At 40.4% G+C, this 21089-nt stretch overlaps 1 protein-coding gene across 1 annotated transcript; it reads left to right on the top strand.

Annotated features, from left to right (window-relative positions):
* The first annotated feature begins 3364 nt into the window (after positions 1–3364).
* On the top strand, positions 3365–20450 carry C10H3orf49 (chromosome 10 C3orf49 homolog). Its single transcript, XM_059075795.2, is given in 6 exon segments — positions 3365–3489; positions 14069–14391; positions 16905–17029; positions 19689–19802; positions 20255–20328; positions 20330–20450. Coding segments are annotated over 6 exon segments (882 nt in total).
* Positions 20451–21089: the final 639 nt, after the last annotated feature.

Raw genomic sequence — 21089 nt, 5'->3', positions numbered from 1 at the left:
CTTCCCCAAATTCTACCCATCCTTTTGTTCTCTCTTAGATACCACTTCCTTCAGAAAGCCTGCCCTGACCTGCCCAGGTTGGATTAGATACTTCTCAGTGTTTCCGTGTCACGCCATCATGACATTGGACACATTGTGTTCTAATTTCCTTTCACTTGTGTGACTCCCCAGGAAACCACAAACTTTAACTGCAAGGAATGTGTCTATTTTGGACACTAAATAAGAGTACCTGATATGTATTGGCTGAATGAATAATAAATAATATTAATGACCATTTATAGGACATTCTTTCATATGAATTTTTTTCATTTAATCCTCACAATAGCTCTGGAGCAAGGGGTAGTGTTATTATCACTTCCATGTCACACATAAGAAAACTAAGGCACAGAAAGTCCAACTGGCCTAAAATTACACAGCTAATAAGTGATAGAGTCGAGATTTGAAGCCCAAACTTGATGGATCCAAGTCACATATTCTTAAATGATAGAGATGAGTTCATGATTCAGAGTGAAGTCCTTTGGGGTAAAAATTGGGAAAGGTAAAAGTCCTCAGAATTTCAAAATTTGAGAAGGCCCTCACCAAACTACTACTAGTTCTGGGGAGAAAAGAAAGGGACCACATCAGAAATGGACTTTTGAACTAAGCAGACCTTGACTTACATCCCAGGTCTGTCTCTTACTGGTCATGTGACCACTTGGGCAAGCAACTCACCTCCTCTGAAGCTGGAAGTCAACTGCTGTTTGATTAGAAGCCTCTTTGGCTAAACTAAGCCAGGGAGCAGATCACTGTATTTAAGAGATAAGTGATTTAGATTATTGGCCATTATTTTAACAAAGATTTGCCATTTACTCTCATGGGAAACGTAGGATTTCTTTTTACATCAACTCATTATACGTTTTATTAGACATGATGCATGAAATTGAGTAAAAATAGTTTCCTAGGGGCTTCCCTGGTGGTGCAGTGGTTGAGAATCCGCCTGCCGATGCAGGAGACACGGGTTCGTGCCCTGGTCCGGGAAGATCCCACATGCCGCGGAGCAACTAAGCCCGTGAGCCATGGCCGCTAGGCCTGTGCGTCCGGAGCCCGTGCCCCGCAACGGGAGAGGCCACAACAGTGAGAGGCCCGCATACCGCAAAAAAAAAAAAAAAAAAAAAGTTTCCTAAATGACATTATTCCATACAACTTCTATCTAACCCTGCAGTGCCAGGAAATTACTCAGTGCTCGAAGTCACAATACATTCAGAGACAAAAGTCATTATACTTCCTACTGGGCTAGCCTACTTCAACTCTGTTTTTCTATCTTTCCTTCTTTCTTATTTGTTCTCTGCTGCCCTTGAATTTCACTGGGCCTCTTCTTTACGGTGAAGATTTTAGCTAACGTAGACTCAGGCTAGACTCTCAAAAACTTCTTTGGAAAGAGGAAAGAATAAGACAGTGCCCTGAATTCTGCACTGCAACGAAGCGCTCACCGCAACTAGAGAAAGCCCGTGCACAGCAACGAAGACCCAAAAACAAACAAACAAATAAATTTATTTATTTTTAAAAATTTACAAAATAAAAATGCTGTTTGCCCTCATATCCTTCTCCTTAGCCCTTCCTATTTCGTTGTCTCTCTTCTATACAGCAGATTTTTCTCACCTATTGTATGAAGAAATTGTGATGTATATTTTTCATGTAATTTGATTTTTGGAATTCTGTCACCTTATGTGGTGAGTTCCTCCAAAATATAATTTTTTTCCAATTAAAAAAATTCATAGAGACAGAAATGTTATTAGGAGTTATTGTTTAATGGGCATAGAGTTTCAGTTTTGCAAGATAAAAATAGTTCTGGAGACAGTGGTGGTGATGGTTGCACAACAGTATGAATGTACTTCCTGCCACTGAGCTGTACACTTCAAAATGCTAAATTTCATATGATGTCTATTTTACCACAATTTAAAATTTTTTTATTTTATATTTTTAACATTTTAATGATTGGAAAACCCTAATAGGGATTCCCCTACGAGCTCCCCCTACGAGCTTCCACAAGCATTCCAGTTGTCTTGTTCAACGCTGGATCCTCACTGTCCAGAATAAATATGTATTGACTAGCTTCTGCAGGGGGCATGGGTTTGATCCCTGGTCGAGGAATTAAGATCCTGCATGCCATGCTGCATGGCCAAAACAAAACAAAACAAAACAAAACAAAACAAAACAAAATCTCTAATTACTTTCCATTATTCTGAAGAGCCAGACCAAAATCTTTCAATTGTTCTGTACGATCCAGCAGGTTTGGCCCTGCCTATATCTCCAGCTCATCAGATACATCCATCTCTTTGCTGCAGCCACCCTGAGTATCTTGTAAATTTTCAAAGACATCAGACTCCTACCACCTCAGGGCTTTGGTACCTGCTGATTCATCTGCCTGGGGCAGACAGATCCTCACGCAAGTAACCTTTATCTTGTTGAGCCCTCTGGCCCAATGACCTTATCAGGCAGAACTACCGCATTAAAATCTGCATTTTCATAAGATCCCCAGGTAACTTCTGTGCACATGAATGTCTGAGAAGCCAGCTCCAGATGACTGATGAGCGCAAACACAGCAAACACAGTAATCCTTGTATCTCCCAACACTTTTCTAGAGTTTTCCTTCTTAGCTTCTAGTTAAGTTCAGACTGAAAAACTCAAAGCACCAGAGAAGGATGGGACTAAATCCTAGTGTCTGCTGCCACCTTGTGGTGGGAAGTTCAAACGCAGCCAGAATTTGCTCTTCTCTGGGAAATAAACTAGCAAATGTTAGAAGGGAGGGGTGGACTCAACTTTCTCAGCCACGTGTGTTGAGAGATCACTACAAAATACGAGATATAATAAAATAGCCCTTGGAAGTGTACTGAGAGAAGGCCTAATAAAAACCTGACAGAGAGAGTATTCATCAGCTCTACTTGAAAAATCTAACAAAAGCTGGGATCATTGGTGCTGGTTCTGCCCTCTTCGGAATTCAAACATGCACACCTGACTGTGATAATCAATTGGTGTGTGATTATCTTATTACCAACCCAAATGGTAGTGATTAGACAATCAGGTCACCTGTTCTGCCTCTGCCTTGCCCAGAAGTTCACAACAGGAAAGGGAATTTCCCACTGCTCTGTCAAATGCATCACTGGTGACCTCTGTGAAGTGGTAAACAGGGCCGGTCCAACAAATGATGTCTCTAACGCCTTAAAGGGAAGCAGGAAGCAATTCCGAAAATGTCCTACGTACTTTACCCCAAACAGCCCAGAAGTTAAAAGTGCCTCAGTCACTCACTGCATGATTTTGTTTTGAAGTTTGTGAGCTCAAGAGCTGAAGAAATCCAAAACAGCTACTACAGGTGAAGTTGATAGCAATGGACCACCCTCACCTATATACACCAGAGCCCTTTAAGGTTGCTTACGGAAGAGTTGGCCAGTACCGAAGATTTCAGCAACCCAGAAAGAGAAATGGCTCATTCAAAACGAAAGGGATTGAAAGGTAGGAAACTGGTACTCATTTTCTTCTCTCTTGAGTGAGATTCTTTGGATTTTGCATTGACCAGTATTCACAGTGATGATTAGAAATGGTAGCATCTCTTTTTAAGCATTGCATTTAGAAATGAAGGCTCTGTGTGGATTAGAGGAAGAGGAGACAGCATTTATACACTGGATCAGAGAACCTAGTGCCACAATGGAAGCTTCATGTTGTGATTAGAAAAGTCTTCATTGTAATGGGGAAAACCTTTCCTTTCTACCTGAATTTGAGTTTTAATGTTGCATATTATACTAAAATAAGCAGATAGTAAGTTAATATTTCAGTCTCACAATTTTAGACAGCAAATACTATTATTTTGAAAATTCAATAGTGCATTTTTTAAGATGAGTCCATGAGCAATGCTCTTTCTGTTCCCTTTTCCAGCAATTTTAGCTGCTGAAATACATACTAATTGTATTTCACCCATGTGCATGCTCTTTAATGCAAACTAAAAACTTTCTTATACCTAATTTTTCTTGCCAATGGCAAAACCATGAAGACAAGCATGAAATACTCCAAAAATAATACATTTTAATTTGGAAAGTCAGTGAGATGAATTGTTTTCCAATTTTGAGGGCAGGGTGTCTTCTTTCTTACCAGGTTCATGAGCAATAGCTTAAATAGGTAGAAATGAGGTGTTTTCATTAGACCTGAAGCACCAAAGATCAGACTTCTGAACTTCCACAGGCAAAATGAAATTTTGCAGAAATTTCCACTTTCAGTAAGAAATAGGGGTTAATAGGAGAGGCAATACAACCAAATATATTCACAACCAACCAAGATACTTAAACGCTTAGGGAAGAAAGGATTCTTTTCATAACAGCAATGGCAGCAGTTCTATTCCTAGGCTCTGGAGCAAAATTATATTTGTTAATTATGTTATAAATAGACTGGGAATAAGGGTGGAGGGATGGGAATGGGAGACGCATTCTAGAGATTCAGAAACTGCTTAGGTCAGGGCTTTTTATTTGAGGGGTTGCATGGATGGCCTTGGGGGTTCCTGAACCTCCTGAATTGTATTCTCATGTGTATGTGTATTTATGGTAGTAGAAACAGATGGCTTTATTAAAAGATTCTCAGAAGGGTCCATGGGAAATTAGTCTCAGCCTGTAAATGACCTTTGGGCAAATTAGAATATGGACACTTGACTGCCCTCTGCTGGAAAGTTATTGTATTATAGTAACTATGCTCAACTATAATGAATGTGAATAATACCACCGTGTGTGTGTGTGTGTGTGTGTGTGTGTGTGTGTGTGTGTACACAACTGACAGAACTCTATGTCCTTGGTCCCACAAAGGAGGCTGCTAGCCTATGAGGGCTCCCTTCTTTTGACCTCTTAGCTTGCACTCCCTTCTTGACTTTTAAATTTTTTCCACACAGATCTGTTCCACATGGTAATAAAAGTTATCATTTATTGAATGTATTATCAGGTTCCAAGCACATAAATTATTTTCTTTTATTTCTACATTCCTGAGAACAACATACCTATTTTCAAATGAGAAAACTGAAGCTTATAGATGTTAAATAACATGGCCAAGATCACACCGTTAGGAAGTATGGTGCTGGTTGGAACCCAACTATTTAACTTCAGTGCTTGGGCTGAACTATTTAGTGGGCTGAACTACTTCTCTTGCATAATGACAGAGAAGCTGAATGATTTAGGTTCAATTGAGAATAGTGTTTTTCTGGAGGTTGGTATTTTGCTACTGGTGGGACTTCACATAGTTTAAGTAGTATATGAAAAATGTTTTTAATAGTTATGAATTTATTTATATCCTCATTAGAAATATGTATTACATGTATTATAAATATAATGTAACATAATATAATACAAAACCTGGGATTTCACACAGAGAAATGAAGATTTATGCTCACACAAAAACTTGTACACACTTTTTTTTGTTTTTTTGTTTTTATTTTATTTTATCTTTTAACATCTTTATTGGAGTATAACTGTTTTACAATGGTGTGTTAGTTTCTGCTTTACAACAAAGTGAATCAGTTATGCATACACATATGTTCCCATACCTCTTCCCTCTTGCGTCTCCCACCCTCCCACCCTCCCTATCCCACCCTTCTAGCTGGTCACAAAGCACCGAGCTGATCTCCCTGTGCTATGCTGCTGCTTCCCACTAGCTATCTTTTTTACATTTGGTAGAGTATATATTTCCATGCCACTCTCTCAGTTCGTCACAACTTACCCTTCCCCCTCCCTGTATCCTCAAGTCCATGCTCTAGTAGGTCTGTGTTTTATTCCCATCCTACCCCTAGTCTCTTCATGACATTTTTTTTCTTAGATTCCATATATATGTGTTAGGATACAGTATTTGTTTTTCTCCTTCTGACTTACTTCACTCTGTATGACAGACTCCAGGTCTATCCACTTCATTACAAATAACTCAGTTTCATTTCTTTTTATGGCTGAGTAATATTCCATTGTATATATGTGCCACATCTCCTTTATCCATTCATCTGTTGATAGACACTTAGGTTGCTTCCATTCCTGGCTATTGTAAATAGTGCTGCAATGAACATTGGGATGTGTGTGTCTTTTTGAATTATGGTTTTCTCAGGGTATATGCCCAGTAGTGGGATTGCGGGGTTGTATGGTAGTTCTATTTTTACTTTTTTAAGGAACCTCCATACTGTTCTCCATAGTGGCTGTATCAATTTACATTCCCACCAGCAGTGCAAGAGTGTTCCCTTCTCTCCACACCCTCTCCAGCATTTATTGTTTCTAGATTTTATGATGATGGCCATTCTGACCGGTGTGAGATGATATCTCATTGTAGTTTTGATTTGCATTTCTCTAATGATTAATGATGTTGAGCATTGTTTCATGTGTTTGTTGGCAATCTGTATATCTTCTTTGGAGAAATGTCTGTTTAGTTCTTCTGCCCATTTTTGGATTGGGTTCTTTGTTTTTTTGTTATGGAGCTGCATGAGTTGCTTATAAATTTTGGAGATTAATCCTTTGTCAGTTGCTTCATTTGCAAATATTTTCTCCCATTCTGAGGGTTGTCTTTTGGTCTTGTTTATGGTATCATTTTCTGTGCAAAAGCTTTTAAATTTCATTAGGTGCCATTTGTTTATTTTTATTTCCATTTCTCTAGGAGGTGAGTAAAAAAGGATCCTGCTGTGATTTATGTCATAGAGTGTTCTGCCTATGTTTTCCTCTAAGAGTTTGATAGTGTCTGGCCTTACATGAAGGTCATTAACCCATTTGAGTTAATTTTTGTGTATGGTGTTAGAGAGTCTTCTAATTTCATACTTTTACATGTACCTGTCCAGTTTTCCCAGCACCACTTATTGAAGAGGCTGTCTTTTCTCCACTGTATATTCTTGCCTCCTTTATCAAAGATAAGGTGACCATATGTGTGTGGGTTTATCTCTGGGCTTTCTATCCTGTTCCATTGATCTATATTTCTGTTTTTGTGCTAGTTCCATACTGCCTTGATGACCATAGCCTTGTAGTATAGTCTGAAGTCAGGGAGCCTGATTCCTCCAGCTCCATTTTTTGTTCTCAAGATTGCTTTGGCTATTCGGAGTCTTTTGTGTTTCCATACAAATTGTGAAATTTTTTGTTCTAGTACTGTAAAAAATGCCAGTGGTACTTTGATAGGGATTGCATTGAATCTGTAGATTGTTTTGGGTAGTAGAGTCATTTTCATGATGTTGATTCTTCCAATCCAAGAACATGGTATATCTCTCCATCTATTTGTATCATCTAATTTCTTTCAGCAGTGTCTTATAATTTTCTGCATAAAGGTCTTTTGTCTCCTTAGGTAGGTTTATTCCTAGATATTTTATTCTTTTTGTTGCAATGGTAAATGGGAGTGTTTTCTTAATTTCACTCAGATTTTTCATCATTAGTGTATAAGAATGCCAGAGATTTCTGTGCATTAATTTTGTATCCTGCTACTTTACCAAATTTGTTGATTAGCTCTAGTAGTTTTCTGGTAGCATCTTTAGGATTCTCTATGTATAGTATCATGTCATCTGCAAACAGTGACAGCTTTACTTCTTCTTTTCCTATTTGGATTCCTTTTATTTCTTTTTTTCTCTGATTACTGTGGCCAGAACTTCCAAAACTATGTTGAATAAGAGTGGTGAGAGTGGGCAACCTTGTCTTGTTCCTGATCTTAGTGGAAATGGTTTCAGTTTTTCACCATTGAGGACGATGTTGGCTGTGGGTTTGTCATATATGGCCTTTATTATGTTGAGGAAAGTTCCCTCTATGCCTACTTTCTGCAGGGTTTTTATCATAAATGGGTGTTGAATTTTGTCAAAAGCTTTCTCTGCATCTATTGAGATGATCATATGGTTTTTCTCCTTCAGTTTGTTGATATGGTGTATCATGTTGATTGATTTGCGTATATTGAAGAATCCTTGCATTCCTGGAATAAACCCCACTTGATCATGGTGTATGATCCTTTTAATGTGCTGTTGGATTCTGTTTGCTAGTATTTTGTTGAGGATTTTTGCATCTATGTTCATCAGTGATATTGGCCTGTAGTTTTCTTTCTTTGTGACGTCTTTGTCTGGTTTTGGTATCAGGGTGATGGTGGCCTCATAGAATGAGTTTTGGGAGTGTTCCTCCCTCTGCTATCTTCTGGAAGAGTTTGAGAAAGATAGGTGTTAGCTCTTGTCTAAATGTTTGATAGAATTCGCCTGTGAAGCCATCTGGTCCTGGGCTTTTGTTTGTTGGAAGATTTTTAATCACAGTTTCCATTTCAGTGCTTGTGATTGGCCTGTTCATATTTTCTATTTCTTCCTGGTTCAGTCTTGGCAGCTTGTGCATTGTTAAGAATTTGTCCATTTCTTCCAGGTTGTCCATTTTATTGGCATAGAGTTGCTTGTAGTAATCTCTAATAATCTTTTGTATTTCTGCAGTGTCCGTTGTTACATCTCCTTTTTCATTTCTAATTCTATTGACTTGAGTCTTCTCCCATTTTTTCTTGATGAGTCTGGCTAATGGTTTATCAATTTTGTTTATCTTCTCAAAGAACCAGCTTTTAGTTTTATTGATCTTTGCTATCGTTTCCTTCATTTCTTTTTCATTTATTTCTGATCTGATCTTTATGATTTCTTTCCTTCTGCTAAATTTGGGGTTTTTTTGTTCTTCTTTCTCTAATTGCTTTAGGTGCAAAGTTAGGTTGTTTATTCTAGATGTTTCCTGTTTCTTAAGGTAGGATTGTATTGCTATAAACTTCCCTCTTAGAACTGCTTTTGTTGCATCCCATAGGTTTTGGGTCGTCGTGTCTCCATTGTCATTTGTTTCTAAGTATTTTTTGATTTCTTCAGTGATCACTTCGTTATTAAGTAGTGTATTGTTTAGCCTCCATGTGTTTGTATTTTTTACAGATCTTTTCCTGTAATTGATATCTAGTCTCATAAAGTTGTGGTCGGAAAAGATACTCGATATGATTTCAATTTTCTTAAATTTACCAAGGCTAGATTTGTGACCCAAGATATGATCTATCCTGGTGAATGTTCCATGAGCACTTGAGAAAAATGTGTATTCTGTTGTTTTTGATGGAATGTCCTATAATTGTCAATTAAGTCCATTTTCTGTAATGTATCATTTAAAGCTTGTCTTTCCTTATTTATTTTCATTTTGGATGATCTGTCCATTGGTGAAAGTGGGGTGTTAGTCCCCTACTATGATTGTGTTACTGTCGATTTCCCCTTTTATGGCTGTTAGTATTTGCCTTATGTATTGAGGTGCTCCTATGTTGGGTGCATAAATATTTACAATTGTTATATCTTCTTCATGGATCGATCCCTTGATCATTATGTAGTGTCCTTCTTTGTCTCTTGTAATAGTTTTTATTTTAAAGTCTATTTTGTCTGATACAAGAATTGCTACTTCTGATTTCCATTTGCATGGAATATCTTTTTCCATCCCCTCACTTTCAGTCTGTATGTGTCCCTAGATCTGAAGTGGGTCTCTTGTAGACAGCATATATTTGGGTCTTGTTTTTGTATCCATTCAGCTAGTCTGTGTCTTTAGGTGGGAGCATTTAACCCATTTACATTTAAGGTAATGATCGATATGTATGTTCCTATTACCATTTACTTAATTGTTTCGGGTTTGTTCTTGTAGGTCTTTTCCTTCTCTTGTGTTTCTTGCCTAGAGAAGTTCCTTTAGCATTTGTTGTAAAGCTGGTTTGGTGGTGCTGAACTCTCTCAGCTTTTCCTTGTCTGTAAAGGTTTTAATTTCTCCATCAAATCTGAATGAGATCCTTGATGGGTAGAGTCATCTTGGTTGTAGGTTTTTCTCCTTCATCACTTTAAATATGTCCTGCCACTCCCTTCTGGCTTGCAGAGTTTCTGCTGAAAGATCAGATGTTAACCTTATGGGGATTCCCTTGTGTGTTATTTGTTGTTTTTCCCTTGCTGCTTTTAATATGTTTTCTTCATATTTAATTTTTGATAGTTTGATTAATATGTGTCTTGGCGTGTTTCTCCTTGGATTTATCCTGTATGGGACTCTCTGTGCTTCCTGGACTTGATTGACTATTTCCTTTCCCATATTAGGGAAGTTTTCAACTATAATCTCTTCAAATATTTTCTCAGTCCCTTTCTTTTTCTCTTCTTCTTCTGGGACCCCTATAATTCGAGTGTTGGCACGTTTAATGTTGTCCCAGAGGTCTCTGAGACTGTCCTCAATTCTTTTCATTCTTTTTTCTTTATTCTGCTCTGCAGTAGTTATTTCCACTATTTTATCTTCCAGGTCATTTATCCATTCTTCTGCCTCAGTTATTTTGCTATTGATCCCATCTAGAGTATTTTTAATTTCACTTATTGTGTTGCTCATCGTTGCTTGCTTCCTCTTTATTTCTTCTAGGTCCTTGTTAAATGTTTCTTGCATTTTGTCTATTCTATTTCCAAGATTTTGGATCATCTTTACTATCATTATTCTGAATTCTTTTTCAGGTAGACTGCCTATTTCCTCTTCATTTGTTAGGTCTGGTGGGTTTTTACCTTGCTCCTTCATCTGCTGTGTGTTTTTCTGTCTTTGCATTTTGCTTACTGTGTTTGGGGTCTCCTTTTTGCAGGCTGCAGGTTCGTAGTTCCCGTTGCTTTTGGTGTCTGTCCCCAGTGGCTAAAGTTGGTTCAGTGGGTTGAGTCGGTTTCCTGGTTGGGGGGACTAGTGCCTATGTTCTGGTGGATGAGGCTGGATCTTGTCTTACTGGTGGGCAGGTCCACGTCTGGTGGTGTGTTTTGGGATGTCAGTAGCCTTATTATGATTTTAGGCAGCCTCTCTGCTAATGGATGGGGCTGTAATCCTGTCTTGCTATTTGTTGGGCATAGGGTGTCCAGCACTGTAGGTTGCTGGTCGTTATTGAAATAAAAAATAAATATTAAGAAGAAAAATTTTATTAAAAAAAAAAAACCAGTTCAGTCAGAACCCTAGGACAAATGGTGAAAGCAAAGCTATACAGACAAAATCTCACACAGCAGCACACACATACACACTCACAAAAAGAGAAAAAGGGGAAAATAGTAATATATCTTGCTCCCAAAGTCCACCTCCTCAACTTGGGATGATTCACTGTCTATTCAGGTATTCCACAGATGCAGGGCAGTTCAATTTGATTGTGGAGCTTTAATCCACTGCTCCTGAGGCTGCTGGGAGAGACCTCCCCCTCTCCTCTTTGTTCGCACAGCTCCTGGGGTTCAGCTTTGGACTTGGCCCCGCCTCTGCGCATAAGTCGTCCGAGGGCGTCTGCTCTTTGCTCAGACAGGACGGGGTTAAAGGAGCAGCTGATTAGGGGGCTCTGGCTCATTCAGGCCGGGGTGAGGGAGGGGCACGGATGCAGGGCGAGCGGCAGAGGCCGACGTGACGCTGCACCGGCCCGAGGCGCGCCGCGCGTTCTCCCGGGGAAGCTGTCCCTGGATCCCAGGACCCCGGCAGTGGCGGGCTGCACAGGCTCCCGGGAGGGGCGGTGTGGAGAGTGACCTGTGCTCGCACACAGGCTTCTTGGAGGCGGTAGCAGCTGCCTTAGCGTCTCATGCCCGTCTCTCGGTCTGCGCTGATAGCCGCTGCTCACGCTCGTGTCTGGAACGCCTTTAAGCGGCGCCCTTAATCCCTTCTCCTCGCGCCCCAGGAAGCAAAGAGGCAAGAAAAAGTCTGTCTCTTCGGCAGCTCCACGCCCGTTTCTGGAGCTCCTTTACGCGGCACACTTAATCCCCTCTCCTCACGCACAGGGAAGCAAAGAGGGAAGAAAAGGTCTCTTGCCTCTTCGGCAGCTCCAGACTTCAACCGGTCTCCCTCCCGGCCGGCCGTGGCGCACTAACCCCTTCAGGCTGTTTTCACTCTGCCAACTCCAGACCTTTCCCTGGGATCCGACAAAAGCCCGAGCCTCAGCTCCCAGCCCCTGCCTGCTCCGGCGGGTGAGCAGACAAGCTTCTCGGGCTGGTGAGTGCCGGTCAGCACCGATTCTCTGCGGGAATCTCTCCGCTTTGCCCTCCGCACCCTGTTGCTGCGCTCTCCTCCGCAGCTCCGAAGCTTCCCCCACTGCCACCCGCAGTCTCTGCCCGTGAAGGGGCTTCTAGTGTGTAGGAACCTTTCCTCCTTCACAGCTCCCTCCCACTGGTGCAGGTCCCGTCCCTATTCTTTTGTCTCTGTTTATTCTTTTTTCTTTTGCCCTACTCAGCTACGTGGGGTGTTTCTTGCCTTTTGGAAGGACTGAGGTCTTCTGCCAGCGTTCGGTGGGTGTTCTATAGGAGCAGTTCCACTTGTAGATGTTCTGATGTATCTGTGAGGAGGAAGGTGATCTCCACGTCTTACTCTTCCGCCATCTTCTCTCCCCTGTACACACTTGTTTATAGTAGCTTTATTCATAATGGCCCCAAATTGGAAACTACCCAAATGTCTTCCAATGAGTGAATGGTTAGACAAAGTTTGGTACGTCCACATCATGGAATGTTAATCATCAATACAGAGGAGTAGAATACTGATAAACACAACAACCTGAATGAATCTCTGGAGAATTATGCTGAATGAAAAAAGTAAACCCCAAAAGATTTTACAGTTGACTCTTGAACAAAGCAGGGGTTAGGGATGCCAGCTGTCTGCACATTTTTTTTTAGTCAAAAATCCATGTATAACCTAGACTCAGCCCTCCATATCTGCAGTTTCTTGGTGTCTAAGGTTCCACATCCACAGACTCAACTGACCTTGGATCATGTAGTACTTACTACTGAAAAAAATTTGCATGTAAGTAGAACGGCACAGTTCAGACCCATGTTGTTCCAGGGTCAACCATATGCTGTATGATTCCATTTATAGTACCTTCTTGAAAGGACATAGATTATACACATGGAGGAAAGCTTAGTGATTGCCAGGGTTTAAGGAAAAGGTAGGGATGAGTGGGAGGTGGGTATGACTGTAAAACACAAAGGATCCTGGTGGTGATGGAAATGTTTGGTATCTTGACAGTATCAGTGTCAATATCCTGGTTGTGCCAATGTATTTTAGTTTTGCAGGAGTTTGCCATTGGGGGAAACTGGGTAAAGAGTACACAGAGAATCTCCCTGTATTATTTATTACAACTGCATGTGAAACTACAATTATCTAGAAATAAAAAGGTTAATTTTTTTAAATCCCTGGGATTTTATGGATATTGTTGCTTTGGAAGAAATTAGCAAAAAACAGTTAATTGAGGAAGAATATTAGGTAAATCAGGGTATCATGGAATGGGTGATATTTACCTAGCACAGAGGATAACATAACAGACTTTGGGGTCAGATTGTCTGGGTATAAGTTATTTAATCTTATTTAATCTTTCCAACTTTTAATTTCCTCATTTGTGAAATGGAGAGGACAGTAGGAGGATTAAATTGTGTAATACACATGAAAGAACTTAGATGAGTGTTTAGCACATAGAAGTCTATTAAGAAGTGTTACCTATTTACTAAAATATGCAAAAATTACTAGAATATGCAAAAATGATGAAGATGCTATATGACTATTTGGAATTTTGGAAATAATGCATTTACAATTATTCTCTCTAAATGAGTATTCTATGTAAATGCAGTGTTTATAGGACCTTGGAGACTATATTCTTTATTGACTACCCTAGCAGACTCTTTCATCTCTCATCACTGTAGCCTGGGAACCAATAAATCCAGCAAAAACTATCTCAAACCATTACTGAAATAAGATCTCCAATTTGCCAATATGAGGTAATATAATTTAACAATCACAAACCAAGATTAAAATCTGCATTCTATGCTTGGTCAATTAAGTTAATCTCTCTATGTCTCAGTTTACTCATTAGTAAAATGAAGATAGTAATATAACCTACCTGCTATGAGGATTAAATGAGATAGTGGCCAGAATGCACTTCTAGAGTTTGGCAACAAAACACCAAGTCGTTGCTTTGGCTTTATTCTTCTGTGATTTGGTTCTTCAAATTTATTTTTTGCAACTGTATAATTTTTTCACATTTGCAGTGGATTTTAATGATTTAAATGATACCTTTTTTTAAACTTCTCAATTTCCTTGATACACATGATTTTTCTTCTGTTCAGATGACATAGAGCTGTGTCTACCAACTTAGTAAAACAAAATGTATTGGTCCCCAAAGAGGAATCATCCAATGAGAGTGACGTGGAATTTCATGAAAGCCAGCAAAATCAGAAAAGAGATTTGGTCAAGAAAGTGAAGACTTTTTTGGGGAGGATGCTGTCACACAAGTACAGAAGCAAGCCAGCAAGTGTCAGCAGAGAGGGCTCCACTAACCCTAAGGAAACCCTCCTTTCAAATACGCAGAGCCTTCTTCCTAGAATTGTCAAGGAGCTTCCGTCACCCAAGTTATTTACCAAACCAAGAATGAGAAATCTCTCACAGAATGGTAATCAAAGGCAACATATGGTTAAGTGTCAAGGCCAAGAGGAAAAATGAAATTAGGATGGCTTTTCTTGCTACCCCAAGTATGGCATCTCCTGGGAGCTGGTCTGAAATGCAGAAGCTCAGGCCCCACCCACGTCTGCTGAGTCAGAATCTGCATTTTAGAAAGACCCCCAGGTGACTCGTATGTACATGCACTTTGAAAAGCTCTGAATTAGATCACCTTTGAGGTCCCTCCCAGTCCAATTAATCAGTGGTGCTCATCAGTCTAAAGCTAATTTTCATTTAAATACAGATGCATACATAGGCATTTGTATGTGTATATGCATACATATTTGTTTGTGGAGAAAGGAGTGAGGCAGACTTTCAAATGGCTACTTCTAACAGAAGAGGGTGTGGTGAGAATTCTATTTTTAAAATCTATGATTGGTAAGTCAGAAAGTAAGTTTCATTTTGTTGTATCTACTTCCCATGTACCTTGTGAAGAATCAGCGTTTGAACGGTTAACTTTGTCTTTTTTGCAACGTGGTGATGCTGTTTTGGGGTGCCCTAATGAGTGATGACTAACGATACTACTACTATTTGCATTCTCCTCTGTAGCTTTTTAAAATTAATAGACCTTATTTTTTAGAGCAGTTTTAGGTTTACTGGAAAATTGGGCAGAAAATACAGAAAGTTCGTTCCTATATACCTCAGTCTCCTTACCCTACCCTCATAGTTTCCTCTGTTATTAACATCTTGCCTTAGCATGGTACATTTGTTACAACTGATGAGCCAATATCAGTATATTATTATTAAGTATAGTCCATAGTTTACATTAGGGTTCACTCTGCCCTGCACACTTCTATGGGTTTGAAAAACCCACCATGTAATGTGTCTCTCATTATAATATCATACAGAAGAGCTTCACTGCCATGAATATCCTTTGTAGGTTTCTAATACGCTTTATAGCACAGCATCCAGAAACATATAAAGTCCTTATGTATATGTAGGAAATTCAAACATACCTTCAAATTTCACATGGTTAGTTATAAGGCTGCAAGCCTAGTGGATACTTTTTCCAGAAACCCCCCCCCCAAAAATGAAAATGATGGCTTCCAGCTGACTGAATGCCCTTTCAAACAAACTCTCTCTTAGGGAAAAAGCAGTCACCATTACACAGATCCAAGCATCTAGCAATTACCTGGTATGGATTGACCTGCCTATTTCTGTTAAAAATAGCAAAGAGGACCTGTTTATATACTGAGGGAGCTGGAGTTGGAGAGTCCAGCAGAAAACAGAGGACCAAAATCTTCCCCCTCATCCCATGCATTGGCTTATTTTCACCTTAGTTGGAATAACATATCTCTACACTAAGACTTTTCCAAGAAACTTGTCCATCCTTCAGGCTTCCACTCAAACATTCTGACCCTCAGCTGTGACCAAAAGACACTTGCTCATCCCTGTTGACCCTCATTACACTTTTTAAACAAAAATTTAGTAAATAATTATTATATGCCAGCCACACTATTAGGGATAGAGCAGCAGATAGAACACACACGGTCCCTACTGTCCTGGAGTTACAGCACAGAGGGACATTCCAGCATTATGCAGATAATTACCTCTGATGCAAAGTAGAAGCAGAAGGCACTATGGGTACACATCATGGATGCTAATTTAGGGGAGGGGGCTCAGGAGAGGCCTCTCTGAGGAAGGAACAACTCAGATGAGATCTGAGGGACAACTAGAGTTAGATAAGGAAAGAGTGGTGAGAACAGTTTCCCAGGAAGAGGGGAGAGCACTTTCAAGTTCCAACATCAAGAAAGCACTGGGCGGGGCTTCCCTGGTGGCGCAGTGGTTGAGAGTCCGCCTGCCGATGCAGGGGACACGGGTTCGTGCCCCGGTCTGGGAGGATCCCACATGCCACAGAGCGGCTAGGCCCGTGAGCCATGGCCGCTGAGCCTGCGCGTCCGGAGCCTGTGCTCCGCAACGGGAGAGGCCACAACAGTGAGAGGCCCAAGTACTGCGAAAAAAAAAAAAAAAAAAAAGAATTTATAGAGAAAAATATTAAGGGCTCTAGGGTTCACGGGGCTCCTGGAATGTGGGAAAAACTATTAAGATGGTATGTGAATGACTGAGCCTTGTGCCACTTTGCTGCAGAGTAGATTTAAACTTGGCTTTTGTCAACAGCAAATACTCAAGGGATTGTCTTACACATTAGAGGGTTACTTTTCCGAATTCCACAAGAGTTTACAGGGAAAGGCAACAGAGGTCAAAACTGAAGACTCAAAGACAGGTAACCACCTTGTTAAGATGGGTTGGTGACCACTGAGGTCATGACCACAAGAAAAGGCAAATGTTCAGGAGAAAGTGTAAGCTTCAGCAAAACAAATCCATTTTTAATTTTTAAGCGCAAAGAAAAAAGCCACTGAGACAGCATGTGATGCTGGCTTTTCAGGAGACTTTCTAATAGGGAGCATATGTTTGTAACTGTGAACCTTCAAGATTGTCTGTTTTTTTCTTCCCCTTCCCTCTAAGCAACTATACAACTTGATGTTGTAGAAGCAGAGACAGGGGAGATACCCCAAGGAAATACACTCCTCTGAGCCAGGAGAGCCACCAAGCGGTTATCTGTGACATCCCTTCCCTCAGGACTGCAGAAGGTAAAATGCAAAAACAAACTCGCCTCTAAAGACTTATCAGTAAGTCAGTGTTTAGGGATGTTGTAAAAATCAAGTTCTCTCCCACTGCAAGTTCCTCATAATAAAGCATTTAAAGCTGCTACTTGTGTGTCTCCACTCCCAGAACTTAGGGCACAGAATGTGGACTTTCCAGTTCTGATTCCTCTAGTTCTGAGCTCAAACTGTCCAGCTTCTGCTACAATCTGGGCAACAGTGGAGTTTACAGCTTTCTGTTGACTTTGTCAGCTGTTCAAATATCAAGACTCATTAGTATATTAGCACCTGGCCTATCATGCATACACGTGGAGAGGAATTCTCTAGACCAACCCAACAGAATTTCTGTGAGGATGCAAGTGTACATTTCTCCAAAATAGTAGCCATTAGCATGTGTGGCTTTTTCAGACTTTGGAATGCGGCCAGTGCAACTGAGGAGCTGAATTTTAAATTTTATTTCATTGTAATTGAAATTAGAATACAAATAGCCATATGTATAGTATAGACAGTACAGCACTAGGTGATCCAGGACTCTCCAACCCAAAGCTTGTACTTACCTGTACTTATCAAGTTTTAACCTAAATTGCCCAGACTATTTTTTTAATAGAACCCTGAAATACTATCATTACTTTAGATATAATAAGCATTTACTTAAAGCTGACTATGTTCCAGGCCCTGTTCTCAGTGCTTTAAAAATACCAACTCAGGGCTTCCCTGGTGGCGCAGTGGTTGAGAGTCCGCCTGCCGATGCAGGGGACACGGGTTCGTGCCCCGGTCCGGGAAGATCCCACATGCCGCGGAGCGGCTGGGCCCGTGAGCCATGGCCGCTGAGCCTGCGCGTCCGGAGCCTGCGCTCCGCAACGGGAGAGGCCACAACAGTGAGAGGCCCGCGTACCACGAAAAAAAAAAAAAAAAAAAAACCAACTCAGTTAATCCTTACAACAGCCCTGTAAGGTAGAGAGCAATAGGTTACTACAGTAAGTAGGATATTATTTGAGGGGTGGCAACGAGAGGTTAAGTAATTGGCCCAGATAATTGGAAGAGCCAGGCTTCAAACAGCAGAAGACCTGGCTCTGGAGTGCTTAGTCCTAATTACTATGCTAGGTACTAATTGTACTGTCCAATATGGTAGCCAATAGCCACGTGTGACTAGTTACATTAATTAAAATTAAATAAAAGTCTATTGCCTTCGCTGCGCTAGCAGCTACCTTTCAAGTGCTCAGTAAACATATATGGCCAGTGTCTGTTGTACTGGACAGCACAGATAAAGAACATTTCCATTTCTGTGGAAAGTTCTGTCGAACAGTGCTGCTCTAGAGCGTCACTGCCAGAGTGCACCAATATTAGTTTTGAATTTTACCCCTTTTGTGCTAAGTTTGCACTTATCGTATCCCTATTATGTGCTGGGCAGTTTGGGGAGGCTATAAAGGTGATCCAAGGTCATGGTCCTGTTTGTGTGGAACTTATAGTTTGATAGAGGACATGGGCATTAAACTACAGCACTGTTAGCTCTCAGAATGTTCTCAAAAATATATTTGAATTAACGGCCCAGATTTCAAAATTAGAAAAATTCAAACAGAAATCTGGATTTTCAACTTCCTTTTAGAAAATAGGAGGAGGATTTGGCAACACTGGGCCCACAATTCCTGGGGCAACGGCAGAAGCAGGTGCAGAGGCCTGGCCCCTTTGCAGGTGGGCATATTCTCTCCAGTTCACACCAGCCCCAACTGAGCCTGTTTTAGAAACCCTGCCTGACCCTTCAAGGCATTTGACTTTTTAATAGTGGTACTCAACAAACACAGAAATAACTTAAGTAATTACCAAGTACTTAATAGAAAAAGAAGGCCCCCAAAACACTTGGTTTTACGAGAGAGGAAAAAGAAGAGTTGTACTCTGGACAGACTGGGGAAGATTCAGTGACACTTGAGCCTGGGTGAGCTGGCAGGGCAGAGCGGAGGTTCCGCAGACTCATTTGTAAACTTCAGGCATAAGGGCAAGCCCCAGATGTGGTCCCACATCCTACTTTGTGTAGGCCTCACAATAGTCCTGATGCTAATTACTAAGCACAAGGGGAAGGAAGAGTGAACCCAATAAGACTAAAAAGGGCGTATTAGCCAGGAGCCATGACCTAGGAATGATTTCCAATAGCACAGGTACTTGTAACCAGCAAGCCAGGGACCAGGGGAAGAGTATCAGGCATGCAGCGAAAAGAACCCAGAGCTTTCTTTTCATGTTTGGAGACATGTCTGTCATGAAAATAAGGAAACCTGCAGAAACGACACCAAATTAACAACTGGATCCAGTGATAATGAGCTTTCTGGGGCACTGGTCTACAGCAGCCCCACACTCTGTGCTCAGCGCCTGCAGAAGCAATTTCTTCTTCTTCCCCTTACAAATGACCTGCTTTTTTTCCCTGACACTGTATTTTCTCTTAGAACCAGACAATCTCATTTCTCTGCACCCTATAGATCTCTTCAAAGCGAGCTCTGGGCACAAAGGAGATACATGGGGGGTGGAGAATAATATGAATACGACCACCAACTCAACGTTGTTATGTGGCAAATGTTCAGTTTATAAGAGAATGTCCCAAAGGTGAGAATGTTCATTTAAGCACCGTCACAGATATCATGTTGCATTTTTATGATAGGTTCCATATTCCTCAAAAAAGAGACCACACTTTCCAGCATTTTAAAAAAAGAAACATAGCACAGAAAACATCCTCCGAAAATCAGATTTGACAGTAGGAAAGCTTCAAATGCAGGTAGTGGACAAAGGCTTTTACTTTGGTGTTTCAAAAGCATCAGAGGGCCAGGCTTAACTGAATGCACAGCCCTGCTAGACAGCACGGATGTGGGATGAAACTAATGATTAGCATGAAGGAATCATGTTAGTGGGGGGCATTCAAGAGTGGCTACAGGATTGCTAAGGGCACCGACGATGGTGCTGTGTGCCTAATAAATATTAAGTGAATTCAGTTAAAATGAAGGCACACACATGGGCTTCTTTTGAGAAGAAATGAGATCCTCTTTACCACTGGGTGGTAAATGTATGTTTTCAAGCTCTGTTTGCTGTGACTTGAATTACATTAATACTTTGGGACTTGTAAACGTCCAACAATTCTTTAACTTATCTCGCAGGAAAAACAGGCCTCCTTTGGGTGTGGACAAGGCTTTCTAGCACATGGTTTCATTTCTCTATATCTGGCTGTCATAGGTGGATGACCTCATAGAAGCAGTGACAGATAAATCCATGAAACTATTGGCCCAAAGACATGCTGAGCTTCAACAGTGAGTTTCTAGGGGATGAAATCCTTCAGTTTTCCAAGCAGTTCCAGAGGATATCCAAGAGAACCATGAGGAAGTATAAATTGAAAAACGTGTGTTTCCCATGTACCTGGTGCTGCTTCTGATTTTGTTTCTGACTGCACAAAACTTATGTTCATAGGGGTTCTTATCTTTTGGTACATAATCCTGAATAAGTTTCTCTTACTAAGTGGTGGCAGCAGTGGGTGGGGGCGTGGTAAAAATATTCTGCCCAGCAGTCCTTAAAAAAATATCCTTTGGGAAAAATTGATTTTTAATTCTGAGTCAATATAAGCAAAATTTTGCTTCATAATTCTTACTAATAATGGAAAATAGAAATATTTATCAGGGCATAGCAATTCTGCAAAGAAATTTCTCCCATGAAATTCGCCAGATGAAATTAGAAGCACTTAAAAGTATTTTGACACTTTCACTGTGACTACTGTTGAGCTAACTTTTAAACTTTCGTTTTTAAAGATACGAGTTTGTATCAAAATTGTATCAAAATTACAAAAATGTAGTATTAAGGTATGATTCATGCAAAATGCCATGTTTCTGCACTAAAATAAATGGATAAGGGTAGACCCTAACAAGTATTAGACATGTAATTCAATACTTAAGACAATTATAAGTGATTGAGACCTGGCTTAATTTTTTAAAAAGATCATGAAATCCTTTTTGCAAGACTCTTGAAAATGACTCCTACAGAACAAAACGATAGAGAGAAAACATTTCAACAAAACATT

Source organism: Kogia breviceps, chromosome 10, assembly GCF_026419965.1.
Source record: "Kogia breviceps isolate mKogBre1 chromosome 10, mKogBre1 haplotype 1, whole genome shotgun sequence".
Taxonomy (NCBI): Eukaryota; Metazoa; Chordata; class Mammalia; order Artiodactyla; family Physeteridae; genus Kogia; species Kogia breviceps.
The sequence above is the reverse complement of the archived record's forward strand: the minus strand, read 5'-3'. Positions and strand labels throughout refer to the sequence as shown.